General features: G+C 39.9%; 1 protein-coding gene across 7 annotated transcripts in view; it reads right to left on the reverse strand.

Annotated features, from left to right (window-relative positions):
• Window positions 1-1,232: 1,232 nt before the first annotated feature.
• The window catches only part of HECW1 (HECT, C2 and WW domain containing E3 ubiquitin protein ligase 1), a 359,505-nt gene continuing 338,335 nt past the window's right edge, over window positions 1,233-22,402 (reverse strand). For all 7 annotated transcript variants that reach the window (XM_048839115.2, XM_048839117.2, XM_048839116.2 and 4 more), the window contains 4 exons: window positions 20,868-21,014; window positions 17,567-17,681; window positions 15,843-16,041; window positions 1,233-6,006 (listed from right to left, as the gene is read on the reverse strand). In XM_048839115.2, coding sequence (XP_048695072.2) covers window positions 5,895-6,006; window positions 15,843-16,041; window positions 17,567-17,681; window positions 20,868-21,014 — 573 coding nt within the window. In that variant the 3' untranslated portion in view covers window positions 1,233-5,894. The remainder of the gene's footprint in view (window positions 6,007-15,842; window positions 16,042-17,566; window positions 17,682-20,867; window positions 21,015-22,402) is intronic.

A 22,402-nucleotide genomic window follows, 5' to 3' on the forward strand; every position in this document is an offset into this window, starting at 1 on the left:
GTTTGATGGTTTTAGGAAGCATGATAATTTATACTGCTTTAGTTAAAGATTGGTGGTAAATGTAAGGCTTTGAAGACTGAAAAATGAGGAAAAGGAGCTCATCCTTCAGACTTGATCCAGCATTCCCAAAAGTAGTTTGAAGCAAAATTAAATATGACAAAAAAAAATTAAAATAACTTATACCAGCAATTCCCAAACTATGAGCTGCAGCCCATTCTTGAAATAGACTGAATTAGTGTGCTCCAATACAGTGTACAATTTAATTTTTTTTTTCATTGCCCCTGCCTCGTTTCATTAGTAGGGTCACTGGGCAGGGCATCAAACTACTCATACAAGAGCCTGGAAAAGCAGTCGTTTGTTTTCATGTAATAAAAAGATAAAAGGTCAAGGTGTAGCCACAAAGTGCTTGTTTTTCACAAAGACAGAAGAGTGATTTTTTTGTTGGCACTAAATTTTCTCACACAGCTCTAAGTGTTTTGTGGCTTAAAGCTATAAAACTTGAGATAAAAATTCCTTCAGTCTAAGCCCTCCTATAAGCTGTTATCATGTGAAACCCTAAAACATCAATAATTTGCAAAAAATCACTGAAGGCTATTTGCAGTCTTGATGTGCTCTCTAAAGGCTTCTGTTGCATTTAACCGAAACGGGCTGTCACAGAATACTATGGGCCTGATTTTCATTTACATTGAAATCAGAGCAGTGTTGAGACCTTAGTGTAAAAGTATGGCAGGAGCTCCAGGGCATTCTCTGGCTAGTTGATGTCATCATTTACCACAAGCCCAGCAATTGTTAAGAGATCAACGTTTACCCACTGATCACACAGTGCTATCTAGAATACAGTAGTCGAATTTTGTCATCATATTTGTCAGCATACTTTCTAAAAAATAAAACAAACTTTTGTACTATCAGGCTAGGGCTGGCCCTAGGATGGTGCTCTTGGAGTATGGGGCCATATCTTCATACACTGAAGTGCACATGTCTAGGCAGTTGAAGCTGCTATCAACCCCACAGTCATTTCTGTGCTTCCACTTTTTGGTGCTATGCATGTGGGAATCAGAGATAAGACACAAGGCCTGAAAGACTGTGCAATGCAGACAACAGGCCAGATCCAACGCTGGTGTGTGCAACACAACTCCGCAAGTCAATGGAGCTCCACCAGGTATGAATTTACCCCATTATAGTAAAATGCATCTTGCACAAAAGAAACTATTTTTAATAAACAGTACACATGATGCCATAACAAAGTGATTTTATTGACATTCCTGTATAGTGATATGATTGAATAGAAAGCGCAGCCTGAGTATCATGTGACATTTTTCTGTCAATATAAGCAAAATCAGTCCAGTAATGAGGACTTTTACTGCCATTGACTTGTACGAAGTCTTTAACAAAACAATAATAGACATTTATTTTAGATAAATTGGAAGCTGCAGGGAATTTGGCTAATGGTACAATATTTACTATACCTAGTACCTACTATCTACAGGCATCTGTTTGTCTACTAGAACAAAGGGACTACATGACTCACTAGGGAGAAAGTAACAATCCAATTTTTTGGACTTTGTGATAGCTGGAAAGCCTATCCCAGGTTTGTAGTATATTGCAGTCATTTTTAATAACAAACTCTGAGGTACAGCAATAATAATAATAATAAAATAAGCACCACATTTGTTGTAGAAAGGTTTGTTGGTCTGCATGTGAGTGAAAGTGTTTAATCTTCACTGGGAAGCCCTGTTTATGTTGCTCTGAAGACAGGGTGAACATTCATGATTTCAACATAAATTAATCAAAGAATTCTAAAGCCAATTTCATCCTGCTGGAACCCCATCCATATCAGCAGGATTAACACCAGGGATGAATTTAACCCTCCAGATTATATCTATGTATGTGAGTATATATACATATGAAAATAATTAAAATGTTTTTTTTTAACTCAAAGGTCTTAGCTGACTCTCCCTCCAAATCATGCCCTTTTCTCTACTCCCTACCCCACCTGGTGTGATGATTTCAATCTCCACTGTTTCCATCTGGAGCTATATCAAACATTTGTTATGATGAAATCTGAAAAAACAAAACAGTCTGGGTTTCAGGTTAGGTTGCAAATTCACAATTCGACCACACTTCATTGAAATTTCATATGCACTTGAGCAAACTGGGTAACATTTATATTTTCTCATCATAACTTTACAAAACTCATGGTTTCTATGCAAAACTAAATGTAGCCTGGCCTATTTGCTTTCAGTTTTGTGGTGCCTTTGGACCCCAGAACTTAAAAGACTATCATTTACAACACTTATCTGTTTTTCTGTTCTTTCCTTCTTGCAGCCTAAAATCTGTCTATCAATACAGATATCATATTTTAGCATAATGATAGAACACAACATTTTAAGAAGGGAATTGGGGTGAAGGGAATTGAATGGGTTATGATTGTTCTGTGCATCTTTAACCTTCTTCACAGTAGTCTTCCTTGTGGAAAACCTTTTATTCCTTCCTGAGGAAGGGCTGAGAAAAAAATGGCTCTCATGAATAATCCAAATGTTTACGATAAATGTGCAGATCTGCAGAATTCTCTCTCGTTTATAGGTAAGGAGTGGAATTTGAATGGAAGAACATGGGGAAACAGTGCCTCTTGTGTACGCTTTTTTAAAAAAAGAAAGGATCAATAAATGGATAAGAGACATGGATAGGTTGTTCCTGTTGTGAGATCTTAACTACGCAAACCATCACCAGAAATGCTATCCCAGAGACGTCAATGGGTGAAAATCACTTAAGAAGGACTTTGTCAGGGGAAGAGAATTAAAAAGGTAGGATCAGATGAAGTTTCTGGAGGGGAAAAAACAGATAAAATATGGTGTTTTCTTTTCCCAGTTTCAATGTTTTGGTGACAAGTCTAGCGAAAGCATGTGTAGAAGGATTATGAGGACAGGAAGGAAAAGAGTCATTTGTTTTCCCCTACTATTATTTTTGATCCAAGAATATGCAGGGTGTTTCTATTTTGATGCCATCAGAATCATCTGAGAAACCAGTTTTTTTGAAATATTTCCATGCAGGAGTGCTTTTGCCAGAGATTTTGATGGAAAATAAGCTGGCCATGTCATATATTTTCTTTATCCAGATCGCCAAGTTGCTTGACACGGTACCTGTCAAGTATGAAGATACCTACAACCTATTCTAACCCCTAGCATATGGCCCATGTCAGAACCTGATCTGAAGAAGGAATGCAGGAGCGAGTCTTTCTTGTTTCCGTCTGGGGCTAGATGCTGTCTGTGCAAATACAAATGTCTTTCATTATGCTACAAAAAATAGTTTATTTTTTTAATAAAATACAGCTTTGAAATATTTTAAAAAATTCTAACTATACAGTTATCTAAAGGCTGGAATTCCCCCCTCCTCCCCTTTTTTTATGTTAGTGAGACAGTTCTTGATGTACAGTTTTCTTTGGTCAACCTGGGACCAACCAGATGGATACTTGTCTCTGCTTATTTTCTTGTATTGTTGAAGACACCGAGCATTAAATATAATGCATGTTATTTTGTAATGATTCTATCAGGGATGAAACAGGAATCTTGCACAAAAAATTGGCCTTTGGGACCCAGCCTATGAGATGCTCCCACTGAATGGGGTCGAGATTGCTGAGCACACTGCAGCATCAGAGCCAGAGCCTTTATGGCAATCCTGGTACCATGCAGTCTCCTATAATTCACCCTGATGTAACAGAGACATAAAGAAGCAGGTTACATAATTTTTGCAGAGCTAACACCCATAGTATATGACATAGAAATGAGAGCTGGGACCGAGGCTGTGTTTTTACACAAGTGTACAGCACCTAGCACAATGGTGCCCTGATTCATAGTTGGGGTCCCTAGTGGCTACCGTAATACAAATAAGTAAATAAATAAATTAATAAATAATTTAATAAATAAATAACAATGTGTATTCTAAAATAAATACTTAAAAGAAACACATAATAAAAATAGTATTAAATGGCCAACAGATATTAGTGAAGTAGAATTAATGGAGCACTTTAAAAATTCATATTCTGATTAAACCAAAACATAGTATTTCTGCTTAGAAGCATGTCTTTACCTGTCACCATTAAGACATGCAGTAACTTTAAAATCAAGAAGAAAGTAATTCAAAAATATTAGAAAACAATCATATACACATTAGCGTATTAATAGCTAAATATGTCGGTCAGTAAAAACGCATGGAAAGGCTGGGCCTGACTATGTTCTTTGAAGGGTAGGTTTATAAGAACAGAATGTGTTGGATGTTGAATGACATCTTTCTGACAGATTTCTGAAGTATAACAACAAAATGAGCATAGTAACAGAGACACAGATGGGTGTGGTATCTGACTGCCATCTATTTCATGTGAGCTGTTGCTCGTATCAAGATAGAATTACCCTGTATATTTCACTTAGTTTTTGTTATGGGTATTCTTTGACACTATCGTGCTCACTTCACATTTTCCCAGTTAAGACAAACACTTTCAATCCACAATAAGTTTTGGAAAACAAGGGCAGCAAAGGTTAAAAGTTGGAGACAACCAGTGTTGTGGGTTTGATTGTAATAGCCTCAGCAATACCCATCAAAGACAAGAATGCTGCTGTGTGCCTTGCCTTTCCTGGCTTTGGAGCTGGAAGATGAAGCCCACAAAATTAAAGAATTTGAGGTCTCAATTAGGCACCAGAAAAGAACTGGATCTTTAATTTGGTACCTAATGAGGCCATGCAGGTCATTGGGCTTCACTCCAAGAAGAATTGCTACAAATGTTTAAGCAAAAGAGAGATACAATCTCACTGCAGCTTCACATTTAACAGAACTTTGTCTAAACCCTTCTGTGCACAACCAATTCTGAGGTTATGGAGGTTTGCATTTGACAACAAAGGGAAAAAACAACAACCAGAAGTTAGCCCTGCCTGACAAGAAATAAATGGCTTCTGATATAAGGGACAGGATTGTCTATACTTCTCATTTGTAAGGGGGTGTTTTAAACATCAGATAACAAAGAATCAGTAAACAGAACCCAAAGATATTAACAAGAGCAGAACATTCTTCTCAGTCCCCTTTTCTTTGTCATGTACAATATTTAGGTAAGGGATCCTTCTCCTTTATGCTACGTAATGAGACATCCTTCTTGAGTGTGCACAGATTTGTGCTTCTTGCGTGGTAAACATTACAATAGAGATGCCCCTCCCAAAATGTCTGAAGTGCAAGTTCTTTCCAGTACTGGCAAGTAACCATCCATAGCAATCACTGGAATACTTTGCATTGCATTACAGGGTGGGTTTTTTTTTTAATGTCTTATCTGCATCATATGTCTGGGCCAGTTCCGGTTGATGTGAATCTTGAGTCCAGGTATAAAAATTTCAGTTTTACTCATAGGTATCTCTATGATGGACGATATGGACAGGAAAAACAAGGATGGATGAAAGAAACACTTGACCACCTCCCAGGACTGAATTCAACTGGTAAGAAGTGAGATGAACTGTGGATTTGTTTAGAAGACACAGGCATATAGAAGCTTGGAATGGTTGATGAGGTTATTTATTTTTTAATCAACGTAGGTGGAAGTAAACATTTATCAACATTTGGTCAAGTGTAACATAACCTGCATTCGTATTTTTATTATTATTAATGGAGATATGAGGAGATATACAGAAACCTTGAGACAGCTGTTTTTCTATTGCATACAGGCTAGCAGTCCATTGGAAACTGAGGATGAAAGCATGAAGGTTAGATCTTAGAGGGAGGCAGTTCTTCATGCACAGCTTTTGTCAATCCTGATTTTTGTTTTAAAAAATAAAAACATGGAAAACCAAGATCATATGACGGTGGGGAAGGAAGGTGACATCATCAGCCAGGAAAATACCAGAAGTGTCTGAATTCCCTCACTCAAGTCCAAACGTGCTAGTTTCTTCAACAGCTGTCAACAGCTTTTCATACAGCAAGGAATAAGATGGGTAGGGTGGAAGATCCAAGCGGTTGAAACATGTGTGTGCCCTGCAAATGGAAAAATGCAGTGTTGTAAGTTTCATTTACTTTTAACAAATATATTAATGAGAAAACACTGCTTATTCTGACGAAAGTTCACTTATGTCCTCTAAATGGTTAAAAAGCTTTAAATAAATAAAGCCTAAGTGTTAAAATAAAAGCCCCTAAAATCCAAAGAGCCAGAAGATATTTTAAAAATATACATGCATCAATTTGAATATATATATATATATATATATATATATACACACACACACACACATAGACAAACTAAGCATTAAAAGAAAGTATCTGTATGACAGGCTAGATCCTTCACTAGGCACAGAACCTGCAATAAGCTCCATGTGGGTGAATCCCCAATGCAAATGTGGGGCTCTCTGTGGAATTAAGGCCCCAGACTTCACACAGAGTAATATTAACTGGTGCCACTTTGGTTGTTTTCTGCTGTTCCAGAAATGCAAAGCAGCTATACACCTGGTTTAAGTGGCTGGTTAAGCTCTGCACTAGAGGACAGGTATAAAACGGTTGGAATGTATTGGTAAATTTGGCCCTGTGAGTAGAGTAATAAGACAGGGCTGACAACTGTAGGTTCAGAGGGAAAACCGGAAACACTACAAAACCGACTGCTTTGGGTGCCTGAAAGAGGAAGGTCTCTAGAAAGCAGAATGCTGTTTCTGTAGCTCACTTGTTATGAGGATGAGTTTTCAATATTATTATTTTTTATTGGTATTACTGTAACATCTCGGAGCTCAAGTCAGGGATGAGGACCCCATTGATTACAGTCTATATGTACCTACATGAGGAATTAATATTTAATAATGAGCTCTACAGTCTAGCACAGAAAAGTATAACAAGATCCAATGGCTGGAAGTTGAAGCTAGACAAATTCAGACTGGAAATAAGGTGTATATTTTTAAGTGACAGTAATTAACCATTGGAACAAGTTACTGATGTTGTGGTGGATTCTCTGTCACTCGCAATTTTAAAATCAAGATTGGATGTTTGTCTAAAAGATATGCTCTAGGAATCATTTTGGGGAAGTTCTGTAGTCTGTGCTGTACAGCAGGTCAGAATCTATGTATTGTATTAGGCACCGTGCAAACACAGACAAGATGTCCCTCTCACAAAGAATTTACAATCTAAGCTAGTTGATAAATTTTGAAGTTTTTCAACAAAATAGGGGACATGTTTCCCATGAAAAAATGTCCCCATTTTCCAACCAACTCTAGTTTTAAATCACGCTTGAGTCGGGAGAAAGATTTCCATTTGTATTCTGGCTTTGCTAAATCTTTTACTATTTCCTTTTCTTGTAGTAACCCTTCTGATAAAAAATCCTCAAGATTTAAAACACTTTTATGGGACTAGGAGGCCCCAAGAATGGGAGGCTAACCCTAAATTACTTACAAAAATTGTTCCAGTCAGTTCAGCATAAAAATGCTATTTGATTTTTAGTTTTGAAACACACTGACCTTTACAAATATCCCCAACAGCCTCAAAGCTTTGCTAATTAGTAATCCATCATGCTGTGCTTAATCTATCTCTGTAGGGAGTGCACATATATGTCTCTTTTCCCCCCAACGCCCTAGGCATGGGTGATGGGTGTTGTTCATGTCTGGTATTTCATATCCACATCAGGCCAGATCTTCAGCTACTGTAAAATGGCAGAGCTGCAATGAAGCCAATGGAGCTATGGTGATTTGTGAGAATCTGGCTCCTGGTATTTTTAGAATCAATCACCTTGTTTTACTTCCAGCTCTCAGATCTCATCCTTTAATGCATGTTATTTACTATGAACTGAAGCAGAAGAGCCCTTCCTAAAGTAGACTCTCTCTTAACCTCTGGTGCTCATTTGTTAGGCCAACCAAAAAAAACCAGGCTGAAGGCAGATTAGTTGGCATGAGACTTGCAGAACTGAAAGGGGAGATTATCAGGCACCCACAGTGAATCATTAAAAGCTATCAGGAAATTGAAACAGCCAGAGGCATAGTGTCCATTGCACTGCAGCATTTCAGTCAGGAGAGCTTTTACTAGTTTTTCTGAATAAAAGATTGTAAACTGGTTATTCTCTGAGAGAGTATGCAATAGAAGCAATTTCCTTTGGAAATGAACTGGGAACATAAAGGAGTTAGAGAAATAAATGAACCTTGAGAAAGTCATTATTATCATACATCTCACAGGTGAGTGCATCGTGTAGTGTATGCATTAGAGATGAGTAGCCTTCCACCATTATTTGTGTTCCTCAGCCATCCTCACTAAGCCCTACCAATGTGTGTTAACCCCCTTCAGGAGCTAGAAGGTGGTTGAGTTCCCTTGGTCCATTCAGTCACCGGACTCTACAGAGACTAGCAGCAGAAGTGCTGATTAGTGCTACCTGCAATGGTGTTTACTGTGATGTGGACACCTGTCCACTAGGAACTGGATTGAGATAATCAAACTCATTTCAGTCAAGCCAGTGAACAAGCTTCTGATGTTGATGACTTTCAGTCACTCTTCATCTGGGCCAGATTCAGAGCACAGACCTACTCATTTTCCTATTACCAGTTCTCTGAAAAAAAGTCCCTCAAAACTGAAGCCATTATTAACCTTTTGAGTGTCACACATAAAAAGCATTTAGGGGCAGAGAAGAATCTTCTTTGTGTTACTCCTTTACAATTTGAATGGAAGGTAAGGACCTAACATACTGTATGTCCTCAGAGCCATACAAGTGGTCCTTCATTGGACATACAAGCAAATATTGGATTATGGGTTTGTACAGGACAAAGGCTTATGTAGAGGAGGGCTGCAGGTAAACAGCAGGGTATAGCAGATTGTTACGGGGTCATATGATCGGGGAGGAACTATTGGAGGGAAAAAAGAGAAGGGAACCTCAAAATGTCTGGAGATGTTTGGACATTTATCCAAACAAAACATTTGTACCCTCTAACCCAAAAGTATCTGTCGTACAAAAAGATCCCCAAACAACCAAATAAAAAAGGGAAACTAAATAACTCTCAGGCCAACCACCATGTAGGTATTATACATTGCTGAAGGACAAAATATGGGGTCAAATTCTGTTTTATTATATTAATGTAAATCTGGAGTAACTCCAGTGAAGTCTATGGAGTCAGCCTAGTTTTACACCAGTAACTAAGAACAAAATTTCTCCACGTTCCTTCTGCAGTGTTGTAAGTGGGCCAGCTGTCATTTCCTGTTCTTTGTTGCAAGGGCCAAAATCTGGGGCCAGGGTGTCAAGTGTCTGCTTATGTAATGCAGTGACAAGTTCTGATTTTTGGTTTGGGGAGGGGGATGGACAGGAGGAAGATAAGTCTTCCCTGTTCCTTCTCAGTATTGCTGAGAAGGCATTCGTTTTTGCTTCTTGCAGCTGAAAGTTGAAACCCTTTCCTTTTCCAGCTGAAACAAAAGGCACTCAACTCAGCACTTGGGTTGTTTATATTATATGCTATGTGATTCCTAAGCACATAGGTCAATTAAGAGGCAGGGACATTTTCTGTAATGTCACAGTCCCTTAACTTTGTGCCCAATCCTGTAAGGGGTTGAGCACCTCCTAAGGTATGCTGAGCAGCCTCTATGGCCACTGATGTCACTGTACTGAGAACATGGCAGGAGAGGCTCAGCATTCTGCAGTATTCGGCCCTTTGTGTGTATTGGAGAGGAAATGCTGCATGAGCAAGGGAAGAAACAATAATTACATTTTGTGAATAGGCTTTCTTCCTTCAGTTAAGCCTCTAGCAAGACCTGTTAGCCTGTTGACATTTATGAGAGCATGTTCAGCAAGTATGAGGACCCAAACTCGAAAGAGCAGAGTATTTACGCTTTTACAAAACTGACCCCTACACTTTTAGAAGAAAACATAAGATAAAGTAATCTAAATCATGACCTACTTATAATGCTCTTGTCTTGAAGGAAGAAAAGCTATCAACTGATAACTTACATTTCTTTCTTCTTTGCAGTCTATAGTTATACCTCCTAGCAGTTTGTGGGGGTCTGAATCTCTAAATCTCTGTTAGTGTCTCCATTGCTACTTCTCGCCTTTTAAATGTCCTCTCTAAAAGTTACATGTAAGCTTTTAAGCTCTTGGCATTCTTCTTCTTTTGTCACTTCCCTTAATCCTAATAATGCTGACAGTCCAAAGGCAACAAATGCACACACAACCCTCCCCTGTCAAACTTATGGCTTTAACCTGTCAGCTGTAATAAGGTTTGCTTTCTGACAGAACAGTGCCAGAGAGACAGAAATGGGCCATTTATTCCTCTCACCTTGCTTTTTTGGGGAGAGGTACTAACTCCCAGCCACAATCCTCAAATCTCTCAGATCTTCCATACCAATATTTACTTTTGTTCCTCTTTGTTTGTGAAGGGAAACACTCAATGGTTCCTCTTGGGAATTTTTTGCTTAAGAATTTTTTGCTTATGGGCTCTAAGGTTATATTTCTGTTGTCTTCAACAAAAACGGTTTATGCTTCCTTTACAGGAGGACCAGTTTTCCAAGGGTCACATATCTGAATCAGTTTGTGCCTCAGATATTTGTCTGTCCTAGTAACATTTTATTTTTCAGCATGAAATCTTGCCAAACACATAGATAATGAGAATATAAAGAATAACAATATAGGAACTATACTTTGAATAGGAGAATTATATTATATCCCATAATCATCTCCCTTAGACTGAACTGTAATAGGGCAATTAGGAGAGAGGAAGGGACTCAAGAAGGAAAGAGAGGGGAGGAGGATGAGGAGAAGGACCCAGGATTAAAAAAATAACAAAACAAGCAAAACTAACATACACACCACTAGGAAAGGGGGAAATGATGTGTTTATAGCCTGTTTGTACATCCAGTACCTTAATTGTTATATGGCAGTTTTGGATATTATGATGATAGGTACCTAATAAATATCTTAGGACCTACAGAGATCATTTATGTAAGATCAAATATTTACTGATAATCTGCATATGCTAACTGCAGACAATATGCTGGTACAGTACTTATAAATTACTTTGTAGAACTAAAATCACTTTCAAGGGAAAGTGAGCTAATTCTCTATATTGATTGAGAAAGTAAAGGCTTGATCTTCTCAGGTACAAATTATTTGCAATTCTTATTGAAATCTCTGGGCCAAATCCTTATTTGGTTTTTACTTAGGCAGAATTCTCCTTCAAGCCAATGAGTGTTTTGCCTGACTGTGAAGGAGAAACAAAGTAAGGATTTCAGGATGTGTCCCAATGGGAGGTATAGGTGTTCAGATTTCTCAGGATCAAGCTCTTAGGAGAGGGCATTGTCTTCTCAGGCAGCTGTAGCAGAAAGTTTTTCCCTCTCTTTTCACATACTTTTCAGGTGAAGTTGTTTCCTTAGTTTTAGATACAGCTACATGGCTTAATATAAGAAGGTTTTTTTGGTATTCATTAAAGTATGGTGGGGAATTAAGGTCAAGATCTTGGGAGACTGAGGGAGTTGGCTGAGAGCCAAAAATCTGCATGACACAAGATAAGAGCTCCCCTGCTTCAACAAGGCTATAGATGGGAAGAAGTTTTCTCAGATCTTCATCCAGCTATAAACCTAAACAGTAGAACAATCTTTCCCCCATGGGAAACTTAATAAAAACCAAGCACTGGGAGTCAATGTATAATTGCTGCATTTCAAAGGGAAGTCTTCCATACTAAACAGGGAGAGTAAACCTGGGGCCTGAAGAACAGAAATCAGCATACATAACATTAAGTGCCTGGACTCTGTTACCTAGTTTGTGGTATCTCATTTGATTCGCTGCAGCAGTGTGGAGGAAAAACAAACCATAGTTTTACATTGACAGAGTCCTGTAGGAGTTAGACACACTCTGGTTGGATACTGCTGCAGAGTCACGTTCTTGTGGTCTGGGAGTAGAGCAATATCTCTGATCTGTTTTCTGCTTTGGCTGCCTTTATTCTAATGGGTATACATGATACATAAATGTAGACTAGAATAAAATAACCCATGTCTCATTTCCCATGCATAATGGAAATAATCCACTTCTTGGGTCTGATATTCCTTATACCAGTGTTTCACACCGGTGTTACTCTACTGACTTCAGTGGATTTATTCCTGATTCACACCAGCATAAGTGAAGTTAGAATAAAGCCCCTGGAGTCAAAATCTTCCAAACCACTCCAAAGTCATGACTCCTGTTGATATGTCTACACTTGGAGCTGGAGGTCTAATTTCCAGCTTGAGAATACATATCCATGCTAGCTCTAATTGAGTACCGCACTAAAAATAGAAGTGTACCCATGACTGAGGGGCTAGGCACCCTGAATACAATCCTGTCCAGGATGTTAGGCTGTGTCTACACTTAAACTGCTAGAGTGGCACAGCTGCAATGCTGCAGCTTCGCCGCTGTAGCACGTCGGTGCAGGCAATCATGACAGCAACAGGAGGGGTTTTCCCATCACTGTCGTTAATCCACCTCTCCAGCAGGCAGTAACTAGATCAATGGAGGAATTCTTCTGTCAGCCTACACTGGGGGTCAGGTCTGAACACCTATGTCTCCTGGGAGAGAGGGGGGATTTTTCACATCCCTGAGAGAAATATGTCAGTTTTCAGGATAGACCAGCCTTTGTTAAGTACTTGGGTGGATGGCTTCTCCTGCTGCTGTGGTTACACTGCTATTTCCAGAAAGCCCTACCATGATTGCTATGTATTAATAGTAGTACTATTACAAGTATCATTTCATCTCAGAAATTCACACCATGTGTCTTTGCTGGTAGGGCTGCATGTTGTGGCAAGTGCTCGGCATTACTACATCTGTGTTCACTGGTAAACAAAACAGGAGCAATTGCACACTGCGTCACTAACGTATAAGGACAATATGTATGGGAGAGTCACACATCTAAAACAGCTATCAGGAGAAGAAGAAGAGACCAAAGACGGAGCCCTGGGTTCTTACAAAATATTTAAAACTTTTCTTGATACTTTGTAAAACACCTGGAAATGTTTAGACCAGACCTTGCCATAAAACCCAGCAACCCCACATTCATCTCTGTGCCAGGCTCCGCTGAAGAAGCCAATTGCTTGGAGGTTTATGCAACCTTTTGCAGATTTCTATGGCATAAGAAACAGTCATAATTTTTGGTGGACTGGGGCCTAAGAATCTTGTAGCGTTCATGAAAAAACTCAAGCTGAAAGCTGGATCCTAAATCTGTATTTGAACACCTAACTGACCTAATCTGATTACTTCTAGGGCACATGGAATAGGTCATCTATTTTCCCCATGCATTAGAAAATGCGGGAGGGTAATAAGTGCAAATGTAGAGGTGGGAATTGTTTGAGGGGGAGGAGGATTTGTAGTGAGTTACCTTAAATTGGTACACTTAGTGTGCATTTTAAAGTTATGCCTGAGTGCCTAGAGGATATGGTCAGATGCCCTTTAAGCCTCTAAATAAATCCATAATTAGGCATCTAAATAAAAAGTTCAAGTAAATGTGGATTTAGGAGCTTAATTTTCAGTGTCCAGGTTTTGGCATTTTGGCCCTGGTGTTTTATATATTTCTGACTGCTATATGCACTCAAGAGCACTCTACAATTATTAAATAATAAAGATGGTAATTCATGGTAAACAACCTGGATTTTTCCCCCATCAGAAATGGTTGCTTCATTTTTCTGGATTACAGAGCTCAGAAAGTTCTAGAGGGTTCTGCAGCTCTGACCTGGAGAGAAGGCTTCTTTGGGGGAGAGTGAGACTTTGAGTAATCAGTGGACAAACTTAAGGCAGTTAGCTTGAATATCTTGAGGCTAACTGACTCTAGGTCATAAGCAATGCCTAGGTTAACATAGAAAGTTAAGCAGAGCAGAAAATGGCAAATTACCTTATTAGCCCTTGACAGGTCAGCCTGGTCTTTCTCATACACACTACAAAACCCACTCATCTTCACACTGAGAAGTCTAATGTAGATGGATTTCTACGGAAATGCTGCACAACCTGGAACTTGTACTTTTTGTGATTCTTCATGTCCACAGTCAGGACTGTCCATAACCACCTCTATAGCCCATCTATAGAGATGGTTCTGGATCTCTCAAAGACTTTGGAAAACACATGGGACTTGCAGAATGCCAGGAAAGTTGTTAGACTTGTTCTCTGTCAAACCAAGTAAGAAGAATGTGATAGAGTCAAAGGATTCTCCTTGAAAATGCCTGGTCAACAGCATCCTCCCAGGCCTGTCTACCCTGTGGATTTGCCCTGATTCCAGCCATCCCTGTCCACCCATCAGAACAGCTGTACTGGAGCAAACCCCTAATGCAGATATGTTAATTGCAGTTAGCAACAGTGCAGCTTACCGCTGCTTGAAATGGGGTTTGCACAAAACAGCTTACACGGTTGCCTGATCACTGGTGGATGAAACTAGGGCTAATTCCCCCAGTTTCCTGAAAGGACTGTATGCTGGAGCACCTCAGCTGTTCTTAACTGGAGGTGGTCTCTAATGTACGCAGGTCACAAGCCATTGAGGGCTTTATAGGGCAAGAACAACATGTTGAATATCCTCCTGGAAATGAACTGGAAGCCAGTGTAGATCTTGAAGCACAGGTGAGAGGTCTTCCCTGAATGAGGACTGTTAAGCATATAGGGGACTTCCTTAGCTGAAATCTCTTAATGGTGTTAAAATGTAGCCTATATAGAGTGCATTGCAGTAGTACAATCTCAAGGAGACAAAAGCATGGCTAGACATAGTGACATCCACATTCAAGAAAAGAAGTCACAACCTAGATGGAAGACAGTGTGGTCTAGTTGACAGAACACTGACTAGGACTCAGAAGATCCAGGATCTATTCCTAGCTCTGCTATTGGTCTGTTGGGCAAGCCATATCACCTCTCTGTGCCTCAGTCTCCCCATCTGTAAAATGGGGATAATGACATTGACCTCCTTTGTGAAGTATTTTGAGATCTACTGATGAAAAGTGCTATATAAGAGCTAGGTATTATTGTTATTATTATGGTTGGACACAAATGGATGCAAATATTCTTGGCCACTGGTGTAGCTGTGGAATCCAACAAGATGCCCAGGCAGTGAATCTATGTCATAAACACCAGGCACTTTCCCTAAACCAAGACAATTGCCTCTGCCTTTCTGCCAAAATCTTCCTTCAGCCTACATGTGTTATTCCAGTCTTGTCTGGGTGAGCCTCAGCAAGTTCTCAAGTAAGCTTCAATCTGTTAGAAACTGGGTAAATCATTCAGCTGCACCTACTGAGCTGATTAAAATGGATATATAAAGCTTGGTGGTACCATCACACTGACTACAGCCCATGTCCTCACTAAGCTTCCTAATGGTCCCATACACATTAGTATTCAGGTTTAGTGTGCAGGTGCTGGGTGGTTGGTGGCCCCTGATATGCAGGAGCTCAGACTAGATGATCTGGTGGTCCCTTATGCCCTATGAGTCTATGACATGCTGAATAGTGGGGTGACCAAATAGAACAAATGAGATACAATGGAGGTGTTCAGATTTGAATCCCTATGAGACTTGGGCTAGGAAACGGGTATATGGCTGAGTCAGAGACACGTTTTGAAATCTCACGAGCTCTGAAATCTCACAAAAAGATTTGGTTTGGATCTGAGGAATTAGCATCCTGACCATTCCTTACTATTTAAAGGAGTCCAAATGTGAAGGTCTGGTTTGACCCATTTCTAAAGATAAAGGATACCAAAAGAAACCACCATTCACTGAGTGCAATTGTAGGTTCAGTGGCTGTGTCGTGATGAAGTGAGATTTGTCCTTTGCTGCTCCTGTATTCACTGTCATTAATTGGCAGACACACTGAATAGAAGTGTTGTGCTCATCTTCTCCACAGCATTTAAGATTTTATTTATAATACAGACATACCTCGGAAGGGATGTTATTTTCCCCCATTTCTCTATACAGAAGCGCCGCAGACCATTGCTCCCTCGAAGGGCTGCAAACCCCTCATATGGCACACTAGATGTTCCAGTGACAAACTGCAGGAACCGTAGCCTCTGTTCATTGTTAAATCTCTCCACTGCTGCCCAGAACCACCGTATTACAATATGCCCATCATGGTAACCTGACAGAGAGAGATTAGAAACATACAAGTTAAGTGGGAACTGGATCTGATGATGTACCATTTCAATACATTTCCACAAAAAGAAATGTGAGCTGATAGCTTTTCTTGCTACAAAACCTCAGCCAAAGGACTGATCTAATGATGGATGAACTATGTCTTAGCCCTCTTGTCTTCTCACCTCTGGAAAACTTAATATAGCTAACTCATTTGAAACTACAAAATTCCATGTACAGCAAAACTCACATTTATAACTCACGTATACAGGCCTTTCCCAAAACATTTTGGCAAATACTATGGTTATCCATGTTAAAAATAAATGACTAAAGTTGATATTCTATATGGCTCCTGACAGCTTGATGGAAAGGCTACATTTCTGATTCCCAAATATAACCAAGGCTGTAGAGCTGGATAAATTGTTACATCTAAAGCAGATAACATTCAATAGTTTTTCTTTAAAACAATGTAATAAGAGGAGTAAAGAAATTAAATCAATGGTCCAGACAGTGAAGCTAGCATAGGAAGGTGCTGGCCTAGCTCCCTGCATCCTAGGTATGAATCACTTTAAGGGGCCATACCCTCTTCGTGGCCAATACCAGTCCCTTTTGGGGTTGTACTGGCCTCCAACATCTGGAGGGGAATGGCTACTGCAAGCCCTTCCCTGGCAGACTTTCCACCACAGGAGCTCTGGGCTTGAGATTATGCTAGTGAAAGCCAGAATGAACCCACGCTCAATCTAGCTCAATAACTATATTTAAATAACCACCTGAGATAACACTTTATGCAGAAGAGTTAAACATGAAAACCATTATAGGGATCCTCTTTATGGCTAGTAGCTCAGTGCTTAAGCAACAAATAGATAAGAATAGTTGGTGGTCAGCCAGCAGCCAAAATTTGGGTATTGTGTTTATGGGGGAGGACAGGTAAACTCCACTGAGTTTTCTTTTGTGTTGCAGAGCCAAGGGACCTGGGGGGACAACCCATTTGCCCATTACTCAACACTACTTGCACACACTATGTGCTTTGTTCAAAACAAAATAAGTCCAACTAGTCAAGGCAGGGGGTTTAGTGCTGATGCTGAATGAAGAAGAGAAACACTTTGACTTGGGGGCTTTAAGATAGTGCTGCATTTTGTTAGAGTGTAACTGGGAGCACAATTTGGCTCTATTAAAGTTAATGGGAATTTTGCCATTGTCTCAATAAGGCCAGGATTTTACTCATATTCTTCAATATAAATAAAGTATAGGCTAAATTCTTCAGTCTCTACTCAGTCAAAACTCTCATTAAGTCAAGGGAATTTTGTCTGAGTAAGATCTGAGTTGAAACTGCAAGACCTGTTCTAGTATTAACATGTCTATTGGCCAAATCATGAGGTCCTTATTTAGTTTTCACTGAGTCCTTCCTGAGAGAAACTGTCTGAATTCAATGGGAGTTTCCCTTAGAAAAAATAGAGCAAACACTGAGTATGCATCTCAGGATGTGGCCTGATAATAATTAAGGTCCTACTAAGTATGAGTAGATAGTTTACCTCCACGATATTCTGTGTTGTTACGCCAGTCATTGAGGTCTATTTCTGCAGTGCCTGCAATCACCAGCTCTAGCTCTCTGGCATCAAAAATGGAGACGAGCCTGGAGTCTACAACCTGAAACACAAACCATTCTTGAGCCCACTCTGGACTGGAAGTACAGCAGATGCATTATCTTAGAAAAACCCAGTCACGGCTCCAATGATTAGCTGCCTACTGTGACTGTGTCAACAGTCAGATTCCAATCACCTGCTGATAAATCAGTTGCTCTTCTTTTGTGAGTTTGCTGAGAATTTTAATTGAAAACAATGCTGACCTATGAGGAGATTTGATCAGAATGGAACAGCAGAAGGAAAAATGAATAGTTTGTGCAGAGGACTTCTTCCTACCGCATCTCTTCTGAAAAGTGATATTAATGGTCAACTGCGTAACAGATTTGCAAAAGGTAGGGTATATTTTTCTATATAACTTTTAGTCTGTGTCAGAATATGGTTACAAGATAGCAGCCTTTGTACTTCATGCATGATTAAACTGAGAAAAAAGAAAAGGAGTACTTGTGGCACCTTAGAGACTAACAAATTTATTAGAGCATAAGCTTTCGTGAGCTACAGCTCACTTCATGGCTTATGCTCTAATAAATTTGTTAGTCTCTAAGGTGCCACAAGCACTCCTTTTCTTTTTACAGACAAAGACTAAAACGGCTGCTACTCTGAAAAATGTGATTAAACTGAGGTTTATCTTCTTCATGGTATTAAAAAAAACGCTTCAAAACTGTACAGTACTCAGATGAACACGGAATAAAGAAACAAATATACAGCTTTTCAGTCTTTGTCAGTTCTTGTGGCGGTTGAGCAGTTTCATGAATTCTGCCATAGTGCAACTCTTGAAGCCAGCACTTTCATGAATTCTGCCACAGTGCAACTCTGGGAGCCAGATCCTCAGCTAACGTAAACTGACATAGCTCCAATGACTTCAATGGAGCAACGCCCATTAACACAACCTTGAGATCCAGCATTTTATATATTAGGGCTAGCCACAGTTTATAGTATAGAATGCTAGATGTCAAACCGTACTGTGATGAGTTCCTTAAGGATACAGTATGTCTCACTATCACTGGAAAGTTCTCCTCAATCATGTGCTCGTTCTGCACTTCCTCACACTCCAACCCCCAACAGAAGAAGAAAAATTGGAACCCATACTTCACTACAGTATTTTATACAGCATCTTTCAAAAAGCCTTTATTGATTAGAAAAGTCACTAGTGGCTAGGGGGTCAGATTTTCAAAGGTACTTAGGTGTCTAATGATGCAGATACATGCCTATGGGCATTTTCAAATGTGCTTGGGCAGCCTAGGAACCTAACTGCCACTGGAAAATGGAACAAACTGAGAAACTGAAATAACCACAGAAGAAAAATCATTTTACAATTCTGTATACTGAGCCTGATTCTCCTCTTGTCTGCACTAGTTTTACTTCAATAAATTTGGATTTACACCAGGGTAAGTGAGAGAAGAATCAGGTTCACTATGCTTTATAGACTGAAATTTTTTCATAGTTACCAAAGCCAATACTAACAGTTAATATTGTTGTAGCTCATTAGCTAACAAACTCAGCCTCTGGCCAGGACAGCATACGACATACACAAGGAAAATGAAATGTGGTTTGACAGGACACATCCTATCCAAACATGCCAGAAATTCTTATTCTATTTGAATGAAAGGAGACTTCTATGGGGTTGTCATAAATATAAAGGGAAGGGTAACCACCTTTCTGTATACAGTGCTATAAAATCCCTCCTGGCCAGCGGCAAAATCCTTTCACCTGTAAAGGGTTAAGAAGCTAAGGTAACCTCGCTGGCACTTGACCCAAAATGATCAATGAGGGGACAAGATACTTTCAAATCTGGGCCGGGAGGGGAAGGCTTTTGTCTTTCTGTCTGGGTGATACCTTTGCCGGGAATAGATCAAGGATGCAAGCTCTCCAACTCCTGTAGAGTTAGTAAGTAATCTAGCTAGAAAATGCATTAGGTTTTCTTTGTTTTTTTGGCTTGTAAATTCGGTATGCTGGAGGAAATGTGTATTTCTGTTTTTGTGTCTTTTTGTACCTTAAGGTTTTGCCTAGAGGGATTCTCTATGTTTTGAATCTGACTGCCTGTAAGATTATCTTCCATTCTGATCTTACAGAGTTGTTCTCTTATCTTTTTTTGTTCTTCTAATAAAGTTCTGATTTTTTAAAGAATCTGATTGGGTTTTTTGGGTTTTAAAAATCCAAGGGATTTGCGCTCATTTTGTTTATTCTCAAGCCTCCTCAGAAAAGGGGGTGTAAGGGCTTTGGGGGAATATTTTGGGGAAATAGGAACTCCAAGTGGTCTTTTTCCCTGGTTCTTTGTTAAAGCACTTGGTGGTGGCAGCGTTTTACCTAATCCAATGGCAAAGACTTTGTGCCTTGGGGAAGTTTTAATCAAAGCTGGTAGAAATAAGCTTAGTGAGGGCTTTCATGCAGGTTCCCACATCTGTACCCTAGAGTTCAGAGTGGGGAAGGAACCTTGAGGGGGTACAGCTACCTAGGATAATGTCTTAGCAATTTATTTTATTTCCTTGATTGTGATCTTCCAGTTCTCTGTGCCTCTGATTGGCAGGCACGAGTGGTAGGAAAGGCAAGACTCTGGGAACTGACTATATTCTGTAGTCTGAGCAGATAGAAGATTTGATCCTGAAAGTCCTTGTATGGTACACAGCAGGGTGCACAAGGTTGGCAAGTAGAAGCCTCATGTGGGTGCAAATAAGATCAAGGCATGGTCGTCTGCACTGACAGTAATAAGCCTACCCTGAGCTCCCCCTCCCTTACTTGCAAGTGTGCATGGTGAAAAAGTGGCAGTATGTACAATTGTCTGAGGACACAAAAGCCTAAGTGCTGTCCTCATCTTACCAGTGTGGTGCTTAGCTATGTGCAATGTTCTCTGCTTTACTTTTACTATGAGATCGCAATATTGTTGTGACTGGATAGCAATAATCTCATTAGTGCAGGTCAGGTTTACCTGTGCTGCTTCTTCCATTCATCACTTTTTATTGTGCAGGATCAAGTTCACATTCAGCTACCTTCTCCCTTAATCATTAACATTAAACACACAATCTCCTGATGCTACTACCCATGCCTGCTAAGGTTTTGAGAATTCCATTCATTTCTAAACTTATCTTCCTAACCACACCACAGTGCACTGATGTGGTATTGTCAGTAGGCTGCCCTTGTGCTTGTCACATTCAGATCATGAGTGGTAGATGGCGTGAGCAACTTTGTTACTTACTTCATAGAAGCCACGGACTAGAGCCTCTGTTTGCTGAACCACTCCTCGTTCTACACGCCACTTTACCATTCTCTCAATGTACTCCTTTTTGTTCTTTTCTGTCACCTGAGTATTTGAACCCCCAGATTTCAGCTCTCTTTCTGTCACCTAAGAAACAGAAATACATATTGGGGTAGCAATGCAGAGATCACCATGTATTTCAAAATTCAAGGCAGGCTTTGCAAAACGGTGCAGTGCAAGCAAAATTTCTGCATTCCTATCAATACGTCGCATCTTTACAGCTCACCCTATGTTGGTGTCTCTCCCATTCCCATCAGAAAAATTAAAGTAATTAGCAGGGGAAAAAACATATTCCAAATGGCATATCCGGATAATGATTCAGATTCTTTGATTCACTGACATCACACTTCGTGAAGTGGGACACATCAAGGTGCCATGATTTTCTCTGCTCAGCCCCTCTTTCCAGCACAGGCTACAGCAGCCTTGAGAATGCTTCAGCTTCTTGTGCCAGCTTGCAGTGTTCCCCCAGAAACCAATGACCAACTGATCATAGCCAAAACATAGCTCACTTTCACCACACTTGTTCATCCTGCCTGTCTCACCAAGAGCTGCAGGGAGGGTGACTTAGGAGCCAGCGGTGCCAGCTCTGGGCCTGCTGCAAACTTCCTAACCAGTGCAAAGGGAACAGGCCAGGACACAGCATCTGCCCCAGTGTCAGGGAAGTCAGCTTGTCTCACACAAGAAATGCAATTAGCTGGTTAACTGTTGGTTCAGAAACTTACCTGTTTCAGTTCAAAAGTTTTACTCTCACGTGACATGCTCCCTTAAGCAACAATTGTTACTGTGAGTAAAGCTACGTGGAAGTGTATAACAATGGGTATAGAATTTCATAGCATCTTAAGGGTTAATTTTAGTTGGTTTGATTGCTGAGGTTTGAGACAGACAAGAAGTGTTTAGAAGGAATCAGCCTTAGGAACCTATGCAGTTGAGCATATGATCTTTGGCAGATGTGGCAAAAAATTATCTACTTTGTAATTAAACTAATTTCAAATTCAGTCCAATACATTAAAAACATTAAGAACAATTAAGGGTTTATTTGCATGAACATTTAATTTGTGGCAAACTGGGGGGTGAGTCTACCCTGTCGTAGCCTGCTGCAGACAAACTGTCCATGTGGACCCTGCTGCTGCGCATTAACACTTCATTAATGCACTCTGATCTCGTCCCATTCAGGCATGGGGCAATTCTCCAAAAAGGGACATATTTCTGGAGTTTAATGTACCCAACCTACACTCCCCCCACATCACATATCCTTTCAAAGCTTATTTTATGTTCATTTAGATGAAGTATGATAAGCAGCTGTCAAGTGGTGCCATACGGCTGTAGGTGAGGTGAAACAATGGTACCCAAAATGAGAAAGTGTCATTTTTTGCACAATGACAGGTTTCAGAGTAGCAGCTGTATTAGTCTGTATTCGCAAAAGAAAAGGAGTACTTGTGGCACCTTAGAGACTAACATATGTATTTGAGCATAAG

The sequence above is a fragment of the Caretta caretta genome, chromosome 2 (genome assembly GCF_965140235.1).
Source record: "Caretta caretta isolate rCarCar2 chromosome 2, rCarCar1.hap1, whole genome shotgun sequence".
In the NCBI taxonomy this organism is placed as follows: domain Eukaryota; kingdom Metazoa; phylum Chordata; order Testudines; family Cheloniidae; genus Caretta; species Caretta caretta.